This window comes from Narcine bancroftii, chromosome 7 (assembly GCF_036971445.1).
Source record: "Narcine bancroftii isolate sNarBan1 chromosome 7, sNarBan1.hap1, whole genome shotgun sequence".
In the NCBI taxonomy this organism is placed as follows: Eukaryota; Metazoa; Chordata; class Chondrichthyes; order Torpediniformes; family Narcinidae; genus Narcine; species Narcine bancroftii.
Window position 1 is genome coordinate 2,889,758 of NC_091475.1, and position 17,945 is coordinate 2,907,702.

Genomic DNA, 17,945 nt, shown 5'->3' on the forward strand with positions numbered 1-17,945 from the left:
TCTTACTTGAAAGACTGAAGAATTCATATTCAGTAACATTGCAGGATCTTTGGAGACTTTTATGCACATTTCACGTAGGTGCTAATTGAAACGACGCCATGAAATGGAAGACCATTGTTTGTAGGAGACAAACTGGCTGTTAAAAAGTACTTTCAGTGTGCTCACAGAAAGGTCACACCTGGGTTTTGTTTATCTAAGACACCAGCTTGACCAAGGAGAAGAGCTCCCATTGTTTGCTGAAGAAGGGTGGGGGTTTTGCAAGTGAGAGAGTCACATGGGCTTTCTGGCAGTCTCAGTTGGAGAGAGAGAGGGGAAGAGAAAACAAGCCCTCTCAGCTAGTGTGGGTGACACTGAAAAGAGACTGAATGGTCATGGCTGAAACAAGCCAGGAAGAGCTAGTTGGAAACAAAGTTCCAGAGCAGTGGAGGCTGGAAGTGCTATTGGTCTGATGTTTCTCTTGGAATAAGAGGAACAGAAAGGAACTCTGTGCTAGCCTGAAAGAAAGAGGTTACCATCTGGAAAACCCTGATGGGGCAAGTTTCACCAGCCAGACCTTGAGGTGACTAATGGTGGTACCTCAGTTATGGAAATCCTGGAACAACAAATCACTCTCTGCAAATCCTACAAGAACCTTCCTGAGCGGTAAACATTGACCTTTCAAGCACCAAAGCCTGGTGAATTTTATACATGTTGAATTCTTTGCAGAGTGTAAGAGTTGCCTACATCCAGGGAACTTGGAAGGAGAAGTGAGATTCAACTGTGAACCAAAGAACTTTTCTTAAATTTACACACACACACATCAGACACGTGCGCTTTGAATTTGAATTTGGGTTAGTTAAGTATAGAGATAAGTTAAAGTTTGTTTTCATGTTTAAAGTTGATTAAAGACAACTTTTGTTTTAAAAACCACTTGTTTTGGTGAATGTCTATTGCTGCTGGGTTTTGGGGTCCTTTGGGCTCGTAACAGGAGTAACATCATAATTTGAGAAAACATTAAAAATGGTGCTCAAGGGAAAGATATAATAAATGTGTCCTGATCCAGGAGGGTTGATAATTCTACAACAGCCCTGAGAAAATGTACCCCTTGATACTCTGCTGGTTCTCAAACACTTTGTGGTGAAAGCGCATCTCTCACCTGCTGGCTTTTAAGTTGGTCTTCATTATATTGAAAATAACAGAATGAGTAAGTAGAGAGAGAGTTTACTGATAAATGTGTAAAGAACTAAGTTAGAAACTGCCCTGGTTCTCACTCCAATCTTCCTAATCAATTTCCTGAAGTTGCGTGTTCCTTTAAAGTTTAAACACTCCTAGGGTACTGGATTGGATTTCTGAGAGAGCCTATTAAAATTATGTTTTATTAGTGGACATAATGTTGTCTTCATGGAGCCCATTCCTTTCTCTGGTGGGCATCTTGTGATACTAAATAACTCTGAGGTTATAAAGGAATCTGACAGGAATGTAATCAGAAGTGATTATAAACTGCACTGGGGAATTCAATCTCAGCCATTGGCTCGATGGATGAGGAAATTCCATTAAGTTTATGAATAAAACGCTGAAGGGCAAGTTACTTTTTGGCTCAGAAGCACCATTTACAGGGAAATTAGAATAACATTATTCAAGCATTTACAAGTGTCTCCATATAATGTCGTCTAGTAAGGTTCAAGATTCCAGCTTTCTGGCAGTCTCAGTTGGAGAGAGAGAGAGAGAGAGAGAGAGAGAGAGAGAGAGAGAGAGAGAGAGAGAGAGAGAGAGAGAGAGAGAGAGAGAGAGAGAGAGGGGGAGAGAAGACGAGCCCTCTCAGCTAGTGTGACACTGAGACTGAACGGTCATGGCTGAAGCAAGCCGTACGAGAGAAAGAGAAGCAAAAGAGGGCCCCTTCGGAGTTGCTGAGTGTCCATGGATTTGCCTCCAGTGCCCCTGCAGCCGCACAAACCCCTTGCTTGATCCATTGACATCCTGAGGTGCAGGTCCTAACTTCCAATACAATCAGAACGCCTTCAGTGCCTGAGGCTATTCGGGGGCACTTCTTGCCCTCAGCTCCTTCTTGAATCCCAGTTCCAATTCCTGATTCCAATGATTCAGTCCGCAGCCTCTCTGGGCCCTTCAGTCACTGAGCCCCTCGCTGGTCTGCTGTCCATGATCACTGCCCTGTCAGGTCATCTCCTCTGCTTCTCCATCTCAATGGGGGGAGGGGTTCTTCCCATTTCTGGTGCCCTGCGCTTGTCCGCTGGTCCCCATACTCTGCAACCACTTGCGGCTGCCTGCTGAGCACTGACGCAGCCATCTTGGGCACGGACCCATGTTGCAGGATTTTAGTTTAAAAATGGCATTGGATCCTTTTAACAGGTCGTTTAACACACGAATGGAGTAACTGACATGAGGACCTGCGATTGAACCCTTTGGAGCAGCACTGTGTCTTGCTCTCTATTCTGTTGGTTCCACAAAAATAGCAGTGTCACAATTTTAACCCATCGCGTGAACCAGTTGTTTGAATAGTTAAACTGTGAATCGTATCTGATGTGTGGTTACCATATGCTGGAGGAAAACAACAATTATTTACATCTGCCCCTTGAGGAGCATTTCTTTAATCCACCTTGTATAACTGTGCTAGTCTATAGTTAGACATCAGGAGTACAAGCTCATTCCTGAACGTAAAAATGTTCAAATCAGTTAAGAGTGTTGGCAAAATCTTTTGTAAGATTGACAGGAACCTGTATAAACTATATTTGGGCATAAATGGTCTACTTTTCTCATTTGGAATTTTACTAATCTTTGACAAATTAAGGGAGGTTTTGATTTCTTGTGTCTAAAGGTGGCATGGTTAGCTTAGTTAGCACAACATGTTTACAGTGCCATCGATCGGGTTCGAATCCGGCACTGTATGTAAGGAGTTTGTACATTTTCCCCACGTCTGTGTTCGTTTCCTCCAAGTGCTCCACTTTCCTCCCATCCTTCAAAAAACATATGTGGGTGTGGGTTAATTGGGTGGTTCGGGCCCGTGGGCTGGAAGGGCCCTCTTACCATGCTGTGTGACTTAAAAATGGGCAGTTGGAGATTTTAACCAAGTGTCTACCAAGAATAGAACAAGCTACTGATTAGTATGCAATGTGATTCAATGAGTTGCCACAGCTGAGTTAGAAATCATTTAAATCAGCTCTCCAGCATCTTTGCTTTCCAAAATCTGAATTATATATGAATCAATACATTGCTGCAAAAGTGCCATGAATTGTGAAACTCATAAGCTGCAAAGCAATTTGACACCATAATGATTTCTGTAATGCACCTTTCTCCATCCTTCATGTTAAAGGATTTCTATTTAGAAAGATAAAATAATTGTAACAGTGTGGATCAACAGTACACTCACCACAGAAAGGAACATGGCTTGATGTCATTAAAAATGCTTTCACTTCCCTTGGCTGCAGAAGTGCTTGCAAACTTCCGTTCTCCAAAAGTCCTAAACGATTGTGAAAATGCATTAATGTTAGACGTCTTTCCAAGTTTTCCTTCAAATCAGAAATATATTATGGCAGAAGAGATGAATCTTTTAAAATGGGTGGCTGTCGATCAGCAGCCTGATCATTTTTTTTGCATTTTTAGGTTAACATTTATAAACTTTGGTTGAGGACCAGATCAGGCTATTACATTAATATTGTGCAGTTTAACACACTTCTAAGTCCAAATCTGTTCCAACATTTCAAACATTTGCAGCAAGTCTGAGACTTGTTATCTTCCATGGCAACAATTTTAAAACCTGGCTGGTTGGCATTGCAATCTGTAACTGATGTGATTCACTAAGTTTGGAATATAATTGTTCTGATTCCCGTGTTTCAAGACCTGCTACTCCTGCATCATTGAGAGCAAAGAGTCCTGTATTGAGAGGAAAAGTAATCTGAATTTGGGTTAATCGTGGGTTATATAACATAGAAAATAGAACATTACAGCTGTGCTGACCTAAAATACGTACCCCCCACCAAAAAATGAAACCCTCCCTACCTCATAACTCTCTATTTTTCTTTCATCCATCTGCCTGTCCAAAAGTCTATTAAATGCCCCTATTGTTCCAGCCTCCAGGATCACAACCTTGCAATGCATTTCAGGTACCCACACTTATTAAAAAAAATACAAAACTTGCCCCTGAAGTTTCCCATAAACTTTCCTCCCTTCACTTTTGTACAAAAATTCTTTGGTGATTCCACACTAGTGATTAAGCCTCTCAGAATCTTGCAGACCTCTATTAAGTCACCTCTCATCCTTCTTTGCTGCAAAGAGAAAAGCCTCAGCTCTGCTAACCCTTGCTTCATAAGACATATTTTCCATTCCAGGCCACATCCTGGTAAATCTCCTCTGCGGCCTCTTTAAAGCTTCCACATTTTTCCTGTAATGTGACCAGAATTGAACACAATATTCTATGTACAACTTCACCAGAGATTTATAGAGCTGCAACACTTCCTCACATCTCCTGAACTTAATCCCCAACTAATGAAGGCCAGCATCCCATAGGCCTTCTTAACTCTCCTATCAACCTGTGCTGTGACCTTGAGAGTTCTAGGAATTTCAACTCCAATACCAGTTACAAAGGCACACAGTGAGTGCTCAGTTCATACAAAATGTTTTTGCAATATAATTTAGCAATTTTTTTTTAGCTTAGTTGTATAAGTGATCAAAATATGGTTCAACAAAACGACTGATTAGGAAGGAAGAGCTATTAACAGGATGTTTTTATAGTTCATGGATTTGTGTATTTTATAATTAACTTCCAATGACTGGATATTGTTGCTGTGTAGTTACTCTTGCAGTAGAGTGAGAAAAATTTATTATTCCAAGAGGATGAAATCTTGAAGTTCTGTTCTTTTTAATTCCGATAATAACTTCTTTTAAAGTTCATACATGCTTCTGCCAAGGGAGCTCAATCCACATTGGCATCTTGAGCTCTCAGTTGCATGTTATTTCAACTCTCCTTCCCTTCCCCACATCAACCGCTTGTCTTTGACCTTCTCTATTGCCAGAATGAGGCCAAACACAATCTAGAAGAGCACTTTCCCTTCCACTTGTGTATTCTACAAACCAACTTCATGGAATGAACATCATCTATGTTCCTTTCTCTCTCTTTCAGATCCACACAGATTTTCTCACACCCCCCCCCCCTTAACAAACACGCTCCCCTGACCTGGTTCTATCTGCCTATCATTTCCTCCCTTCTATGATTTACCACCTTCCTTACTTATCAGATTCCATAATCTTCAGCCCTTTGTTCTTTCCACATTGATTTCTCATTGCAAACTTCCACTCTCCAAAAGTCCTAAATGATTGTGAAAATGCATTAATGTCAAACGTCTTTCCTAGTTTTCCTTCAAATCAGAAATATATTATGGCAGAAGAGTTGAACCTTTTAAAATGGGTGGCTGTCGATCAGCAGCCTGATAATTTTTTTGCATTTTTGGGTTAACATTTATAAACTTTGGTTGAGGACCAGATCAGGCTATCACATTAATATGATAGCATCTCTCTTTCTCCCCCTCCCCACTCCTACAGTTCCACCTGGCCTTTGTTTTCCTGTTTATCTGTTTCTACATCACTGACCAACTGCTGCTCCCCTTTCCTTATTGGGCTCTATCTGCCCATCATCGCCCTCCTCACTGGCTCTGCCTATCACCTACTGGCCCAAGTCTCATCCCTCCTTCCATATGCTGGCCATCGTCCCTCAATGTTCTGTGTCCTGATGTTGGGTCTCAGCACAGCGACTATCCCTTTCACAGATGTTTCTAGACTCATTGACTTCCTCCAGCATTTTGTTTTATTTTGCTCCAGATGGCCACATCTACAGTCTCTTGCCTCTCCAAGGGCAGAGAGGGATTTAGTTTAACCATTATGTGGGTATGAGAGTGTAGAGTGCGTCGAAAGAATCAAAGGCTTGTTGATCCAAACCGAGGCTTTTATTAACTAGAAGACTGGAGCGAATCACATGTAGGTCGACCAGTCCAGAATGACCTGGTCTGGCTAGGAGCAATCCTTTAAGACCTGCCAGTAGGTGGCAAGGCTTTTATTAACTAAAAGACTGGAGCATATCACAAGTAGGTCGACCAGTCCAGAATGACCTGGTCTGGCTAGGAGCAATCCTTTAAGACCTGCCAGTAGGTGGCAAGGCTTTTATTAACTAAAAGACTGGAGCATATCACAAGTAGGTCGACTAGTCCAGAATGACCTGGTCTGGCTAGGAGCAATCCTTTAAGACCTGCCAATAGGTGGCAAGGCTTTTATTAACTAAAAGACTGGAGCATATCACAAGTAGGTTGACCAGTCCAGAATGACCTGGTCTGGCTAGGAGCAATCCTTTAAGACCTGCCAGTAGGTGGCAAGGCTTTTATTAACTAAAAGACTGGAGCATATCACAAGTAGGTCGACCAGTCCAGAATGACCTGGTCTGGCTAGGAGCAATCCTTTAAGACCTGCCAGTAGGTGGCAAGGCTTTTATTAACTAAAAGACTGGAGCATATCACAAGTAGGTCGACTAGTCCAGAATGACCTGGTCTGGCTAGGAGCAATCCTTTAAGACCTGCCAATAGGTGGCAAGGCTTTTATTAACTAAAAGACTGGAGCATATCACAAGTAGGTTGACCAGTCCAGAATGACCTGGTCTGGCTAGGAGCCAGCCTTTAAGACCTGCCAGTAGGCTGATCTCAGCCAATCATAGTCATCCTACACTACAATCTGTACATGTACACATTGGTGATCTAATCTGTACTATCACAGAGAGGTTGAAGCAATCCTGTGTGTCATAATGTCTATGCTGCTTTGTTATACATTTGCAAGGAATTAATATATGGTCCATATTCTTGAAGTGTGTTGCAGCATTTGCAATGTGCCATCACCATAAAAGCCAATCCAACAAACCAGAGACTGCAGGTGGACAGTTGAAGGAATTAAATGATATTAATACTGTCTCTTATTTCTGTCAGCTGATTCAAACTAGACATCTGAATGCTATTTAACCAAAATAAAAATCACTCCCATAAACTGTTAAACTATGCAATGCTACCACAGGTAGCACAATAATGCAGCAGTTAGTGTGTTGGCTTCATAGCTCAAGTGATCCTGCTTTGATCCTGTGATTGAGTAAAATTCACACATTTCCCCTGTGACCTCATACGATTATCTTCGAGCACTGATGACCTCCCATGTCCCAAAGGCATGCTGTTAAATTAATTGGCTATGGTGTTGCCTTCTTGTGGAGGGTAATGGCAAATTAATCAAAAGATTTAATGGACAAGTGTGTAGGACTGCTAGCAAATAATGGATTTGAATAGGAAGAATGGGACTGGTTCATGAGATCCATTGTTGGCTCGATGGTCAAGTTGGCATCCTGTATTCTTTGTACAAGATGAGATGCCAACAGGTTACATAGCTCAGTTTGGGAAGCCATGTTGACTGTATACAATTATACAATTGTATTCAACAGTTTTAGTAATCTTGTAGTGGGTTGAAGCACGTTATACAATGAACTGGCTTAAGGAAGGTTGAGTCGGCAAGAACAGGAGCCCTGAAGTACTGGGCTTTCTGCCAGTTGTCAGGAACGATGTCGTTTTTGGGATGAGCATTGCGAAGGCCGTCGGGAGCGAGAGTGTTTAAAAACGCACATCAATGTTGAGTAAGGCAGTTGGTCTTAACTACAGCAACTGATGAGTTTAATTCACCACTAAAGGTTTGGGTACAAGAGATAAATTAATTTACTTGCAGTATCCAATCACAAGAAACCAAATATTCAATTCACATCATCTGCTCTTGCACAGAGAAGACACCTTCTATTAAAGGTAAAGGCTCTTAACATTTAGAATATAACATACATGAAATTCTTTCATTTCTATCGGAGCCCACTTTCACAAATATGTAGAAGTATAACATTAATATAATGTCCAATATCTGACAAAAGTGCATTTTCATGGTTCCTTGGACCAAACAGGGATAAACGCGGAGTTCTCCTGTTCATGTTATGATTTGTTACGCCAAATGCAGCAAGAGCAATTTGAGGCAGGAGGAGCTCTTGTTTACCCCTTGCCTTATTTATATGGAATATTTGAGCTGGATTTCCCATAAGTCCCACTGACCATTCCTATCAGGGGGTTTTATAAATCTTAAAGGATCTGTATGTAATTTCCAAGTTCTAACAAATAGAATGCAGCCCATTTTGTTCACCTTATGATATTGGGAAAGAGCAATCAAGTCAACAGTTCTTGAATTTTACCATCAAATATGTTAAAAGGTTCATTCAACATTTTAAATAATACACATTGATAAAACATATAAGTATTTGTGTACCTATGCGAGGGCATTGCTGCAGAGAGTGGAAAAAGCAGTTCACACATTTCCCGTTGGTAAATTGCTCATACGTTTGACAAGGGAATGCAACCAATGGACAACGATTCTTGATGGAACTGATGTACAGATACACTGCCCTCATGTGGTCACAGATTACACGTTTGTACACTGGGAGGAATAACAAGATTTAAAATCAGTAGGCAGAATTATTTTGTGCTTTTTTGAAACTTAAACTTTATCAATCATTGAATGGAATATAGGAGTTGGGAGGTGATGTTGAGATTGTATAAGACGTTGGTGCGGCCTCATTTGGAGTTCTGTGTGCAGTTCTGGTCGCCTAATTATAGGAAGGATATAAACAGAGTGGAGAGAGTGCAGAGAAGGTTGACCAGAATGTTACCTGGGTTTAAGCATCTGGAGTATAGGGAGAGATTGGGCAGATTAGGTCTTTATTCTTTGGAGCGTAGAAGGTCGAGAGGGGATTTGATAGAAGTATTTAAGATTATGAAAGGGATAGACAGAATGGATGTTGATAGACTATTTCCGTTAAGAGGAGGAAAGATTAAAACAAGAGGACATGAGTTAAGAATTAAGGGGCAGAGGTTTAGAGGTAACATGAGGGGGAACTTCTTGACTCAGAGAGTGGTAGCCGTGTGGAATGATCTTCCGGGAGAAATAGTGGCGGCGGAGTCAATTGTATTATTTAAGAAAAGGTTGGACAGGTATATTGATGAGAAGAAGATGGAGGGTTATGGGCATTGTGCAGGGAGGTGGGACTAGAAAGGGGTGTTTGGTTCGGTGCGGACTAGAAGGGCCTAATGGCCTGTTTCCGTGCTGTAATTGTTATGTTATGAGTATCTTGCTTAGAATTGTGTACATTGCATTTATCTAGAAGAAATGTATACCAAATTTGTCAAAACCAGAGTGTTTGATAAATAAGATTTTATTGGAACAATAAAACATGCTAAAATAGAAATCATATTATATATTCCATTTTATTGCCTAACAAGGTAAAATTAAAGATAATTTTCTTTGTTTGAGCAACAAAGAAATGCTTTTAGTTAGTTTAGATAGAAAATAGTAGGAGCTAATATGGTAATCAGCAACTGTTTTGTGAAAGGGGAATTACATTTGACCAATTTATTAGTGTTCTGGTTTCCTTCCACCTGCCAAGACATAATGGTGGATCAATGAGTACTGTAAATTGTCCTTTAGTATAGGGAAGTAGCAAAAAGTATCAGAGTGGTGTTGATGGACCCGACAGGAAACAAGCTACAGGAATTTGTACATCTAAGATGTAATGTGTATGAATTTAAACTCAACGATATGATTTTCATTACATTCCAGCCTATATGTTTCAAGTTATAAACCACTCTTCTGTAATGAACACAGCAGCGTATCTGTTTCAGTATTGCATACGCATCACAGACAATATAGACCAAGAGGTTGTAATAATTAGTAATTGCTGTATGGATGCTGTGGACAGTGAGAAAGGTTCTCAAAGCTTGCAGTGGGATCTGGATCAGCTGGAAAAAAGGTAAATGGAATTTAATGCTGACAAGTGTGAGGTATGGCTCGTTGCAAGAACGTACCAGGGTAGAACTTTAATGGTAAACAGTAGAGAACTGTGGAGTGAGGCAGAACAGAGGGATCTGGGAATACAGATACATAATTCCTTGAAAGTGGTATCAACAAGTGGATAGGACTGTAAATAAACCTTTTTGTTACTTTATCCTTTATAAATCAAAGTATTCAAGATATTGATGGCTGAATTTGAAGGATTGTTTGCAGTTTTGGCCACCTGCTTACAGGAAAGTTATCAATAAGATTGAAAGGATATAGAGAAAATTTACAAGAATGTTGCCGGGATTTGAAGAGATGAGTAAAAGGGAAGCATTGAATTGGTTAGGACTTTATTCCCTGGAGCACTGGAGAATGAGGGGAATGAGCACTGGAGAATGTTTAAGGGGAACGTTAGGGGGAACTTCTTCACTCAGAGAGCAGTGAATGTGGAAGAACCTGCTAGCAGACGCAGGTTTGATTTTTAACATTTAAAAGATTGGATAGTTATGTGGATTGGAGGGGTATGGGCAATAGATTGACCAAAGGGCTTGCTTCTCTGCTGTGGTTTTGCTCAGCTTTGATGTAAAGTTTTACTTCATTAATTACATGAAAAGTAAATAGAATGGAGTTAATGAACTGTACCACAAGAAAAAGATAGTCATCTGAAAATGACCGACAATAATAGTGGAGGAATACTTGCTACCTTTATTTTATCTCCCAGGGATATATTGTGTTCCTTTTTGCCTTTCTTAAATACAACTCTTGCATCCCTTTTGGTCTTTGAAGACTTGCTTTACCTAACTGCCTAATCCTGATATATGCCTCCTTTCACCAGATCAAGCCTTAATAAGATTATGAATCTTATGACAATTCATTTAAGATATAATGCAGATTGTAACATAAACTTTCTAGTTTTATTTATTTTGGGAAAGGAGCAAGCAATATTTTAAATAATGTTTTCCTTCAGGATATGTACTTGGTTTTATAGATTTTATAAATGGTAACATTTTGTGATATGTCATTATAACCCAATGATCATGAATCAATGACCTCTTTCAGTTAATGTTTAGGAATATAAATACTGAAATGTTACCTGAGTATAAAAGGGTTTGTGTACAACCAGGTTGTTTTTTTCCATCATTTAAGTAGAAATCAATATGGCCAACAGGTTGTGAAATTCCAAAGTCTGTAAAGTACCAGAATATTACATTAATTATTTGGAGGCGAGGAAAATAGTTGCAAAAAATAGCAAGTAGCAACAAAATCAAAGACCAACAATCTTATGCCTTGAAATTCTGCCATTCCAAAAATATAATCTGCTATAAAATCTCAAAATAAGCATGAGAAATGAATTAAAAACCTGTCTTAGGAATATTGGGGGGGGGGGGGGGGGGAGCAAAAGTACCTAGCTGCTGTAATGGCAGAACTGCTGTTGGTGTGGACCCAGGAGAGTGGGGAGTTGAGGACCACGCTACTCCGCAGGGTCCAACTGCTCGCCAACCATGGGGTCTGTGCCAAAGATGGTGGAGGCTGTGCTGGACAGCATTCTACGAGGGGTTGCAAGGCATCGGAAATGGGGAGAACACCTCTGGTGATACACCACTAGCCTAATGCAGGGGAAAACCTGTGTACCTGCAAAAGAGCACTGGAGGACAAACCAACACCTGGCCAGCTGTCAATCAGCTGACTTGAATGGACCAAGCCCCACCCGGTCGGCTGCCAATCACCCTTTGGGATATAAGCTAGATCCAGCCCCTCGAGGTCAGTCTCAGAGCCAGCACAGCATTCTCACAGCCAGCTCTGTGGAAGTTTATGTAGAATTAAGCCTGTTTGAACAGACTTTATGTTTTGTGCCTGCTTAATAGCACATCACAACATCTCCCTCCACCCTCCACATTGATAAGGAGTAGCATAGGAGAAGACCCTACAGGGCAGTGACTATGGCAGTGGACCAGTGAGGGGTTCAGCATTTGAAGGACCCACAGGTTGTTGGAGACTGGCTCATGGGAACCAGTATTGGACCTGGGATTTGAGAGGGTCCTGAGGGCAAATTCCCGAAGGGCCTTGGGTGCTGGAGGCTTCCTGATCATATTGGAGATTTGAATCTGGAGCTCAGGTTGCTGGTGAATTGAACAGGAGTCTGTGCGGCTGAACAGGCTGCGGGATTCCACGGACATTCAGTGACTCTGAAGGGACTTGTTTTTTTTGTTTTTGCTTCTCTTTCTCTTACTATAAGGGGTCCCCGGCAATTCTAATAGTTACTCTTTGTCTGCCTTACAGCAGGCAAAAGAAATTTTCAGGTAATATTACATATTCTGAGTTATTACATGACAATAAAGGAATCTGGAAATCATTTCAATTAAATCTGTAATGCTATTCAAATGAATAGAGTTGCAGGTATGTTGTGCATTTTGCCCCTCAGCTCAGGAGATGTGCATTGTGCCCAGTTCTGAGTCCCACAGCAGAGCAACATCTGACCTCCAGCACCTGACTTCCACAATCCAACAAACAGAGAAGATGCAGAAGCCAGAAACTAGCTGACCCACAATGCAGTTGAGCAGTTGCAGACTGAAGAACATTAAAATGTAGATCTGTGCTTCTCACACTTACTGTCTGAATCACTATGAATAGCTTCAACAAACATCGCATCGTCGGGATCAAGGCGTTTGTCAACACCTGTGTTTGAAAATTTGGGCCCAGCAGGATCTAAACCTGTAAAATAGAGGCAAACAGGCCTAAATGAAGGAGTTTAAAATAATCTTTAGCAGTGTTTCTCCAGATCGACATGCAAGGGAAAAATGTTTTAATTATATGGTACTACACTGAAACAAGCCATGACTATGTTTGTTATGTACAAGCCTCGGTTTAATATTTTCATCTACCCTCTGATGAACTATTTAGATACCTTCTCTTTAATGTACCTAATCTATAATTTTCCTTGTGCACGTGAGTTCCAGATTTGTATTGCATAACTGTCTAGATTAAGAGACCAACATTAGGTCATCTTCTCATAAGGAAAAAACTCTTTACATCAGTGCAACTCTAGAACTAATAGAACCAGATCATCTTCTACCTCAAGGAACTATCTAGGAAGAGGAAAGCTAATGCTCTTTCAGTGTTGTGTGGACTGAAATGCCAGGCAAATCTGTAAATGTTGTCCCACATTTTGTGGAGATAACATAGCAGTGACCGATGGCTCCATTGCTATGGCATCACCATCAGAGGGGAAATCTGTCCAGGAAAGTCGGTTACTTATCTCCTCCAGAGCCTGGTCCCAGAAAACAGGAGTTGAGTTCTGTCACTTCGTCATCTCTGCACATGGGCATGGGGTTCCCAGTCCTGTCCTTTGCTGTTGTTAGGTCTGCTTTGTTCATGAATGAGTGAGACAAACACCAGATTGAGTCGAAATCAGGGTTCTTTGTTCTTTATTACCGGATTGTAACACTTGCGACTAACAATGTTAGTCGGAGAATGCATTCTGCCGTTATCAGCAAAATGGTGATTTTTTATACCCTTGGATACGTGCTTAGAACATCATCATATCATTACTTGTCCAATGACTAAAACTGTTGCTATCCTTTCCCTGCTAGCTTCCTGCTTCTCAATCCATCAATGTCTCTCTTATCTTGTAAGTACAAGGATGCATTCACATCTTGTTACAGCCCTGCACAGGGTAACTCCTTACACATTCCCATCTCATGATGTTTTACCTAACAGGAGTACAAGGACACCTCCCCTTCTTGTTACAGCCCTGCACAGGGTAACTCCTTACACATTCCCATCTCATGATGTTTTACCTTACACTGTGCAGCTCCTGATGTTTGTGACTTTTGATGCTTGACCTTTGCAATTGGGATCATCTTGATTGCCATCATGGTCACCAAAATCTGCATCCTGCTGCAGTTGTTCATATTGACCATTCTTCAGAACTATCTTATTGGCTATGTGTTGCATATCAATATTCCGTAAAGATGCAAGCACAGAAATGCATAGTTTGTTTTAGATTGTACTTCTATAGTAATCTTAAATGTAGTAATAATTGCATATTTTATCAATAGTGAAGCTTTTCCTACTAAAAGTATGAAATGGTCCTTCTGTATGCATAGAATTACCTGTTATTCTTCCAAATTTTCCATCAAACATGCGACCCACAACTCCGGCCACGTGCGCTCCCAGACTGATTCCAATCAAATGGAACGATTCTTTTGTGCTTCCTTGCAACTGAAAATATAACTGTGGTTAATTCATGCTATTATCAAATAAGGACGTTTCCAACGTAGTGTTAGCAAAGAATCTTTAGAGCTACTTGTAGGTTGCCAGTAGCTTTTATTTTGTGTAAAAATATCAGTGACTGCCCTGGTAAGAGAAGATAGGTGAAGGAATGATCAAAAAGCTTAGTTCAATGGTTCCACAGAGGATAAAATTTCAAACAGCAGGTCCGAGGTTTCTGTGGCTGAGGTAGGATATAAAAGAAGATGCATGTTTTATGAAGTTTGAATTGGTGAGTGGAGGATAGTTTCAGGGAAATGTCAGAGGTAAGTGGAAGGGGCCTTGAATGCATTGATCTGGGTGGTGGTGGAGGCTGGTACAGTAGAGAGGGAAAACAAAATTCTGCAGAGGCTGTGATTCTGGAAAAACACTCTGAAATGCTGCAGGAACTCAGCCGGTCTTTCAGCATCCATAGGAGATAAAGATATATTGCCAATATTTCGGACCCGAGGCCTTCTTCAAGGAATAAGCAGAATGAGCAAAAAAAAAACAGAAAATCTCAGCATACAGACAGTGCTGGCTGGGGGTGGAGTAACAATAGAGACATTGAAAAGACTCTTGGAGATGAGACAAATAGAGGAGTGAGGGGTGGGGAAAAAATAGATGACTCCAAATTGTTGTGGAATAAGTTTACATGGGTCAACACCACATAGTGGGCTGAAGGGCCTATCCTGTGCTGTCATGCTCTTTGGTGGAACAGTGGGCAAAAAAAATGATAAGCTTAGGGGAAGCCACAAAGCTGAAACAAGGGTGGGTCATGATTGGTGAATTGGGGAATAGGGAAATAGGATTTTCACTTCTACAGAAAAGGACCCAATGGTTAAATTAACCACTTTGAGTCTAGGGGGGTCTAAAAGTGTTTCATGGATGAAGGCTAATACAAGCTGCTATTATCAGTCAAGTTTATTGTCATCTGATTTTACATGCAACCTGACGAAACAGCATTCCTGGTCCTCAGTGAAAAACACAAGACACACAACCAAACGTAACACACATACAGACAAGTATTTCATCTCTATAAATAAATATTGTTTCAAGAATATGAGAGGTCTGGATTCTCAAATTCTGAGACTCTCATGGTCAAGAAATCGATTAGGGTTTGGTGTAACTTGTAACTGGAAAAGAAAGCAGCAAACACAAAACACTCGACTCAAATAGAGTTTGAATGTGCAGGAATAGATATTTTATTGCAACTCCAAGTAAAACTGTACACCTTTGGGTCGATTTCAAAACGCAAAGTTATATTATTAGTACTAAGAAATATTTTCAGTGTATCAGAACATAGTTAAATCTATGGATAAAGTCATGTTTAGTGGTTTATATTTGTACAAATAGTTTTGATTTTACTTGTAAAATTTAAGAAGCAAGACAGCTTCCACTTCCTTCATTTTTACTTGCCTGATGCAAGATGCACAGGTCTGGGGATCTAATTTTTAAACAGTGTCACAGAACAATGATGTCTTTGCAGCAGATCGACCATGATTAAAACAAATCCACACCCTTCCAATATTATTGAGCTTGGTTTTAATTTTGGATTCAATATTTGCACAGCCACTTAGCTTGGTAGTTACCACTTCCTTGAGCCCATTTTTTTAGATACTTACAACAAATAGTTGTAAAAGGATGGAAATCTTCTCTCCTAGCTTATCCAAAATTTTCACTGCATTGAAATATGAAGCCACTGCACCAATATTCCAGTCAACAAGGACAACATTCACGTCCATTGCATTAATTAATTCTTTTGCCATACTGTCAATCCAAGAAGGTTTTTTCCCTGTCAATCTTGAAAGATAATTGACAAAATATTTTAAAGTGTAAAAGAACCATCACACAGACTGAAGTTGAATTGGCTGCTTCTATTTGTTATGGTCATCTATGGTAAAACTAGATTTTCCAGTTAGTATGTATTCATTGTACTATTTTGGAGCCACACAATCCTCTCCTAAATTATTTTTACTAATTGTAAATAGGCCATAAGGTGGGTTCAAATTAACAATAGATTAATGACAATGTCCCTTTTCATAAATGCAAATACAGTCAAACCCAGTAAAATTCAAGTAACCGACAAAAAAATCACTGAAAATAAATAGATAAAAAATACTGAAATTTAGCCGTTAGTTTGTCAATTCATGCAACGTGCAATCTCAAGCAACCATAAAATTCACTTATCCGGCATGTACCAATCCCCATAGGTACTGGCTACCAAGAGTTTTACTGTAGTACCATAACCAGGTAAAGATTCACAGTGAAACTCGAATATCCATAAATTGCTCGGAGTTATCTGCTTCTCAGAAATCAGTTTTATTCTCTGTTCCACCACTGATATGTAGCAAATCGGATGAAATTACTGCATTTGCAGTGTAGATACAATCTCAGCTCAGTTAATGATCAATCATGTTCATAGCTACCAGTCAATCTCTCAAGGACTGAAGTCTTAACCCTTAACTTTTTAATAGCGAGAGCTTCAAATTACTTTAAATAAATTTTATTTCTCTCAATTTAATACTTGTGCTATGTTTTGCACTCAATGTTACAGTGAATCTCTCCATTCTAGACAATGCCTCCTTCTCCTTCCTTGCATGTATTTTGATTTTTTAAAAATCCTATTTGTTTCAGAAATGCTTCTTAGCCCCAGATGCCCTTAATTAAAAAGTATCAGCTATCACTTTTAACAATTTTCCGTATAAAACATTAGAAATGTTAAACATGCCAAGGCAAATTGGACAAACGACAGAGGTTAATTGGTGCTGTACTCCGGTACTTAAAATGGCCCTTTTGATTTGGTGGGGAGGTCCTGTGCTTCCATTGGGTACCTCGTACCTTTGTGCCCAAAGTTGTTCAAATGCACAACATCAGCATTGGCTTCTCTGAGGCTTTGTGCTTTATTTCTAGGTGCGAACACTCAACACGGGTTTGTGCGGGGAAGGTCAGGTTTGACCAATCTTATTGAATTTTTTGAAGAGGTGACTAGGACTGTTGATGAGGGTAGAGCAGTGGATGTTGTCTATATGGACTTCAGTAAGGCCTTCAAAAAGGTTCTATATGGAAGGTCAGTTAGGAAGGTTCAGGTACTAGGTATTAATTTTGAGATATCAAATGGATTCAACAGTGGCTGGAAGGGAGATGCCAGAGAGTCGTAGTGGATAACTGTTTGTCAGCCTGGAGGCCGGTGACAAGTGGTATGCCTCAGGGATCTGTATTGGGTGCTTTGCTGTTTGTCATTTACATTAATGATCTGGATGATGAGGTAGTAAATTGGATAAGTAAATATGAAGATGAAACTGTGGTTAATGAAGAAGGTTTTCAAAGATTGCAAAAGGATTTGGACTGCTTAGAAAAGTGGGCTGAAAGATGGCAGATGGAATTTTATGCTGAGAAGTGTAAAGTGCTTAATTTTGGAAGAAATAGTCAAAACAGGACATGCATAATAAATAGGAGGGCACTGAGGAATGCAGTGGAGCAGAAAGATCTAGGAATAATAGTTCATCATTCCCTGAAGGTAGAATCTCATGTGGATAGGGTAGTGAAGAAGGCTTTTAGTATGCTGGCCTTTATAAATCAAGGCATAGAATATAGGAGTTGGGAAGTGATGTTGAAACTGTTCAAGGCATTGGTGAGGCCAAATTTGGAATACTGCGTGCAGTTCTGGTCCCTGAATTATAGTAAGAATATCAACAAGGTAGAGAGAGTGCAGAGCAGATTTATGAAAATGTTATCTGGGTTTCAGAATCTAGATTACAAAGAATGATTGAAGCAGATTAGGTCTTTATTCCTTGGAGCATAGAAGATTGAGGGGAGAT

At 40.2% G+C, this 17,945-nt stretch overlaps 2 protein-coding genes across 5 annotated transcripts in view; one reads left to right on the forward strand and one right to left on the reverse strand.

Moving 5' to 3' along the window:
• cd247 (CD247 molecule) overlaps nucleotides 1-17,945 on the forward strand; it is a 255,004-nt gene that overhangs the window by 100,694 nt on the left and 136,365 nt on the right. The gene's annotated exons all lie outside the window — the stretch shown is intronic.
• The window catches only part of LOC138739746 (phospholipase A1 member A-like), a 28,115-nt gene that overhangs the window by 4,896 nt on the left and 5,274 nt on the right, over nucleotides 1-17,945 (reverse strand). The window contains exons 3-8 of the mRNA XM_069892333.1: nucleotides 15,750-15,927; nucleotides 13,989-14,097; nucleotides 12,487-12,588; nucleotides 10,970-11,062; nucleotides 8,314-8,481; nucleotides 3,365-3,454 (exon numbers count right to left, since the gene is read on the reverse strand). Coding sequence (XP_069748434.1) covers nucleotides 3,365-3,454; nucleotides 8,314-8,481; nucleotides 10,970-11,062; nucleotides 12,487-12,588; nucleotides 13,989-14,097; nucleotides 15,750-15,927 — 740 coding nt within the window. The remainder of the gene's footprint in view (nucleotides 1-3,364; nucleotides 3,455-8,313; nucleotides 8,482-10,969; nucleotides 11,063-12,486; nucleotides 12,589-13,988; nucleotides 14,098-15,749; nucleotides 15,928-17,945) is intronic.